This window comes from Electrona antarctica (assembly GCF_951216825.1).
Source record: "Electrona antarctica genome assembly, chromosome: 21".
Classification (NCBI taxonomy): domain Eukaryota; kingdom Metazoa; phylum Chordata; class Actinopteri; order Myctophiformes; family Myctophidae; genus Electrona; species Electrona antarctica.
Window position 1 is genome coordinate 3204133 of NC_136802.1, and position 6347 is coordinate 3210479.

General features: G+C 44.5%; 1 protein-coding gene across 1 annotated transcript in view; it reads left to right on the forward strand.

The window, feature by feature from the left end:
- The window catches only part of LOC306914526 (guanine nucleotide-binding protein G(olf) subunit alpha-like), a gene marked incomplete at both ends in the record, with an annotated part of 21592 nt that extends 15917 nt beyond the window's left edge, over positions 1 to 5675 (forward strand). The window contains 4 exons of the mRNA XM_079491596.1: positions 1473 to 1593; positions 1964 to 2094; positions 3415 to 3482; positions 5529 to 5675. Coding sequence (XP_079347722.1) covers positions 1473 to 1593; positions 1964 to 2094; positions 3415 to 3482; positions 5529 to 5675 — 467 coding nt within the window. The remainder of the gene's footprint in view (positions 1 to 1472; positions 1594 to 1963; positions 2095 to 3414; positions 3483 to 5528) is intronic.
- Between the last annotated feature and the right edge of the window lie 672 nt (positions 5676 to 6347).

Consider the following 6347-nt stretch of genomic DNA (forward strand, 5'->3'; position numbering starts at 1 on the left):
ACTGCTACTGCTACTGCTGCTACTGCTACCTTACTACTGCTACTACTGCTACTGCTACTGCTACTACTGCTACTGCTACTGCTACCTTACTACTACTACTGCTACTGCTACTGCTACTACTGCTACTGCTACTACTACTACCTTACTACTACTGCTACTACTACTGCTACTACTACTACTACTGCTACTGCTACTACTACTGCTACTACTACTACTACTACTGCTACTACTGCTACTGCTACTGCTACTGCTACTACTGCTACTGCTACTGCTACTGCTACTGCTACTACTGCTACTACTACTACTGCTACTGCTACTACTACTGCTACTACTACTACTGCTACTGCTACTACTGCTACTGCTACTGCTACTGCTACTGCTACTGCTACTGCTACTGCTGCTACTGCTACTACTGCTACTGCTACTACTGCTACTACTACTGCTACTGCTACTGCTACTACTGCTACTGCTACTGCTACTACTGCTACTGCTACTGCTACTGCTACTGCTACTGCTACTGCTACTACTACTACTGCTACTACTGCTACTGCTACTGCTACTACTGCTACTGCTACTGCTACTACTACTACTACTACTACTACTAACCAGTAACCAGGCTTTCATTTTCGTCGGCGCAAAACAATTGAAAGCCCGGAGGAACGCATTGGCCGCTCTGGGCTAGAAGTGGGAGGAGTCAACCCTTCCGGGTGGGCGTCGCTCCAAATGATGTGACGTAGCGCTGCACTAGGAGGGACCCGGGCTGATGGACAGACCGGTGAACCAATCAGGGCGTGCGCAAATCTCAGCCGCAACCCACCCCTCTACTGCTACTACTACTACTACTACTAATAATAATAATAATAATAACATAACATAGACATATATAAAGGCTAGATGGCCCAGTGCACTGTGGGATGTGTAGTTCTATGTACTCTACCAGCCCATAGACATAAATAAAGGCTAGATGGCCCAGTGCACTGTGGGATGTGTAGTTCTATGTACCAGCCCATAGACATTATATATAAAGGCTAGATGGCTCAAGGTGGAGTCTCTGACGTAGTTCACCCGGCGGCCATCTTGCTGAGGGGCTACAGTACAGTATGTTGTATGGCAGCTCAAACAGAAACAGTCATAACTCCCTCAAATCTTGACGGATTTACAAACAGGTTGGTTTAATACAAACGTTATCAACGTGGCTATGATTCAGGACGATTATCTGCTTAATTGTATTTTTATTTTATTTTTTATTTTTTAGTCTGACGTTTATAACAAACCAAACTGTTTGAAAATCGGTTGAAAAAGTATATGCCCATAGACACAATGTTATGCTGCCCCTCGGTAAGATGGCCGCCACGTAGCAACGTCGCTCTCATTGGCCAGCAGCGCGGGTGAGCCATCTAGCTTTCTTATATATATCTATGAATAATAACACTAACACTATAACACTAATAATAATAATAATAATGTTTCAGATGTTACAGCTATAATCTTCGTAGCGGCTAGCAGCAGCTACAACATGGTTATCAGAGAGGACAACTCAACCAATCGCCTTCGAGAATCTCTGGACCTCTTCAAATCCATTTGGACCAACCGGTAAACTCATAATATTGATCAATGAATCAATTAATTATTTAATTAAGTAAACTCATAATTTAGGTTTAACGTGTGTGTGTGTGTGTGTGTGTGTGTGTGTGTGTGTGTGTGTGTGTGTGTGTGTGTGTGTGTGTGTGTGTGTGTGTGTGTGTGTGTGTGTGTGTGTGTGTGTGTGTGTGTGTGTGTGTGTGTGTGCATGTGCGTGCGTGTGCGCGTGTGTGTGCATATGCGTGCGTGCATTGTGTGTGCGTGCATATGCGTGCGTGCATATGCGTGCATATGCGTGCGTGCATATGCGTGCGTGCATTGTGTGTGCGTGCATATGCGTGCATTGTGTGTGCGTGTGTGTGTGTGCATGCGTGTGTTGCAGCTTTCTGAAGACCATCTCGGTGATCCTGTTCCTGAACAAACAGGACGTTTTGGCAGAGAAGATTTTGGCGGGGAAATCCAAGCTGGAGGATTACTTCCCCGAGTACGCGCAGTACGCAGTACCAGAAGATGGTAATTCACGGGACTCGAGTGTGATATTGCGATTATGGGGGTATAGGGGGTACAATAACAAGGACAGGTGGTCTTTAAAAACCAGGTGCTTAAGAAAGCCAAGTCCATTTGTACGGACAACTCCCATCCCCTCAGCTCTGTGTACAGGCGGTTCCAGGGGCCACAAGTAACAGGTATAAGTTCTCCTTCGCCTAAAGGTCACAGATCACAATATACTATAGCGTATTAAACGCCACCCCTTGACCATCCTTTAGGCCATACTTCTGTTAAAGTTAGTTTTCTTAATACTTAGAGCGTCGGTGCGGCTTTTTCTATACACTGTAATACATTATAAAATGATCTCTTAATTGAGACACAATGTTCTCTGATGCTCATCACCAATACCCCTAGCCTGGTTAATAAACCAGACCGAATCAGCCGTTGGCAAAAAAACGTTGCCTACCAGCGGATTACGGTCTGGCGAGGCTCAGTAGCACGCCTCTTTCCTACAGCAGAGAACAGGTCGGACCAATCGGGACACGGTATGCAATATAGGCGGGCTTTGGTACAGTGACGTTCAATGCTTGAGACTTTTGACTGACAGTAGCTCTGACCAATTGCGTCAAAGAGAAAATGTTCCCCGGGAAATGAAATCCAAGTGGAGCCAGCCCAGACTGATATACCGCGACAGTGTTGTGTGATATTAGTCTGGCTTATTAGCCAGGCTACAATACCCCAGCTAGTCCACATAACAATTAACACCACTTTATCTCTCACTTTCCTCTCTTATTTTATGCTTCTTTGTTCTTTCATATAAAATATGTACACAGCGGAGAACTTCCCTAATTCTCTCTGTACTGCGAGGGAGATAGTTCAGTTCCTCTTTTGTCATTAAACATCTGCTTCCTTGAACTTCTCTACCCCGCCACACGATGGATGTGTGAGTATGTGTGTGCGTGCGTGCGTATGAGTGTATGAGTGTATGGTACATGTGGTGTGTGCGTGTATGCCCGTGCGCGTGCATATACATATGCACATATGTGGGTTTTAGTGTGTGTGTGTATGTGCGCGTGTGTAGGGAGCCAGCCTGCATGCGTGCATTCTATGTCATGTCCATTCTACGCAACCCATGGTCTGCTGACCCCTGCTTCAAGGGACTCTCACTGTTTTTCTGTTACTTATCACAAATATATTTGATATATACTGTAACAGTCTAATCAAGCATGTAGATACACCTATGTATCCAGGCAAGTTAGACAATTTGTGTATGTATTGTTGATGTACTGTGTGTATTTGTGCATGTATTGTTAATGTACTGTGTGTATTTCTATGTACACACAGCGGTACCAGACGCAGATGAAGTTCCCATCGTAACAAGAGCAAAGTTCTTCATCAGGGATCAGTTTCTGGTGAGACTGCACGCACGCACGCACGCACACACACACGCACACGCACACACATTTCAGAGAATCAGTACATGCAGTAAACATGGTTGTTCATATGTATTTTCCTGTGTATGTTTCAGTAAACATGCTTGTTTAAAGAGTATGTTCCTATACACGAACACGTTGTGTTTCAGAGAATCAGCACAGCCAGTGGAGACAGAAAAGAGTATGTTCCTATATGTTGTGTTTCAGAGAATCAGCACTGCCAGTGAGTGGAGACAGTAAAGAGTATGTTCCTAAATGTTGTGTTTCAGAGAATCAGCACTGCCAGTGAGTGGAGACAGTAAAGAGTATGGTCCTATATGTTGTGTTTCAGAGAATCAGCACTGCCAGTGAGTGGAGACAGTAAAGAGTATGTTCCTATATGTTGTGTTTCAGAGAATCAGCACTGCCAGTGAGTGGAGACAGTAAAGAGTATGTTCCTATATGTTGTGTTTCAGAGAATCAGCACTGCCAGTGGAGACAGAAAAGAGTATGTTCCTATATGTTGTGTTTCAGAGAATCAGCACTGCCAGTGAGTGGAGACAGTAAAGAGTATGTTCCTAAACACCTTGTGTTTCAGAGAATCAGCACTGCCAGTGAGTGGAGACAGTAAAGAGTATGTTCCTATATGTTGTGTTTCAGAGAATCAGCACTGCCAGTGAGTGGAGACAGTAAAGAGTATGTTCCTATATGTTGTGTTTCAGAGAATCAGCACTGCCAGTGGAGACAGAAAAGAGTATGTTCCTATATGTTGTGTTTCAGAGAATCAGCACTGCCAGTGAGTGGAGACAGTAAAGAGTATGTTCCTATATGTTGTGTTTCAGAGAATCAGCACAGCCAGTGGAGACAGAAAAGAGTATGTTCCTATATGTTGTGTTTCAGAGAATCAGCACTGCCAGTGGAGACAGTAAAGAGTATGGTCCTATATGTTGTGTTTCAGAGAATCAGCACTGCCAGTGAGTGGAGACAGTAAAGAGTATGTTCCTAAATGTTCTGTTTCAGAGAATCAGCACTGCCAGTGGAGACAGTAAAGAGTATGTTCCTATATGTTGTGTTTCAGAGAATCAGCACAGCCAGTGGAGACAGTAAAGAGTATGTTCCTATATGTTGTGTTTCAGAGAATCAGCACTGCCAGTGGAGACAGTAAAGAGTATGTTCCTATATGTTGTGTTTCAGAGAATCAGCACTGCCAGTGAGTGGAGACAGTAAAGAGTATGTTCCTATATGTTGTGTTTCAGAGAATCAGCACTGCCAGTGAGTGGAGACAGTAAAGAGTATGTTCCTATATGTTGTGTTTCAGAGAATCAGCACTGCCAGTGGAGACAGTAAAGAGTATGTTCCTATATGTTGTGTTTCAGAGAATCAGCACTGCCAGTGAGTGGAGACAGTAAAGAGTATGTTCCTATATGTTGTGTTTCAGAGAATCAGCACAGCCAGTGGAGACAGTAAAGAGTATGTTCCTATATGTTGTGTTTCAGAGAATCAGCACTGCCAGTGAGTGGAGACAGTAAAGAGTATGTTCCTATATGTTGTGTTTCAGAGAATCAGCACTGCCAGTGAGTGGAGACAGTAAAGAGTATGTTTCTATATGTTGTGTTTCAGAGAATCAGCACTGCCAGTGGAGACAGTAAAGAGTATGTTCCTATATGTTGTGTTTCAGAGAATCAGCACTGCCAGTGAGTGGAGACAGTAAAGAGTATGTTCCTATATGTTGTGTTTCAGAGAATCAGCACAGCCAGTGGAGACAGTAAAGAGTATGTTCCTAAATGTTGTGTTTCAGAGAATCAGCACTGCCAGTGAGTGGAGACAGTAAAGAGTATGTTTCTATATGTTGTGTTTCAGAGAATCAGCACTGCCAGTGAGTGGAGACAGTAAAGAGTATGTTTCTATATGTTGTGTTTCAGAGAATCAGCACTGCCAGTGAGTGGAGACAGTAAAGAGTATGTTTCTATATGTTGTGTTTCAGAGAATCAGCACTGCCAGTGAGTGGAGACAGTAAAGAGTATGTTTCTATATGTTGTGTTTCAGAGAATCAGCACTGCCAGTGGAGACAGTAAGCATCACTGTTATCCCCACTTCACCTGCGCCGTGGACACCGAGAACATCCGCCGCGTGTTCAACGACTGCCGCGACATCATCCAACGCATGCACCTGCGACAGTACGAGCTGCTCTGATTGGTCCAACGCATGTGCCTGTGACAGCACGAGCTGCTCTGATTGGTCCGACGCATGCACTAGGCCAGTGGGTGTTCAACCCTTTTCATGTCGAGGTCCGTTATTTATTGGGCATTTGAGCCACGGAACCACCGTTTGATGACATCATGGGCTCCATTATGGGCTCCATTATGGGCTCCATTATGGGCTCCATTATGGGCTCCATTATGGGCTCCATTATGGGCTCCATTATGGGCTCCATTTGATGACATTATGGGCTCCATTATGGGCTCCATTATGGGCTCCATTATGGGCTCCGTTTGATGACATTATGGGCTCCATTATGGGCTCCATTATGGGCTCCGTTTGATGACATTATGGGCTCCATTATGGGCTCCATTATGGGCTCCATTATGGGCTCCGTTTGATGACATTATGGGCTCCATTATGGGCTCCATTATGGGCTCCATTATGGGCTCCATTATGGGCTCCATTATGGGCTCCATTTGATGACATTATGGGCTCCATTTGATGACATTATGGGCTCCATTAGATGACATTATGGGCTCCATTATGGGCTCCGTTTGATGACATTATGGGCTCCATTATGGGCTCCATTATGGGCTCCATTATGGGCTCCATTATGGGCTCCATTTGATGACATTATGGGCTCCATTTGATGACATTATGGGC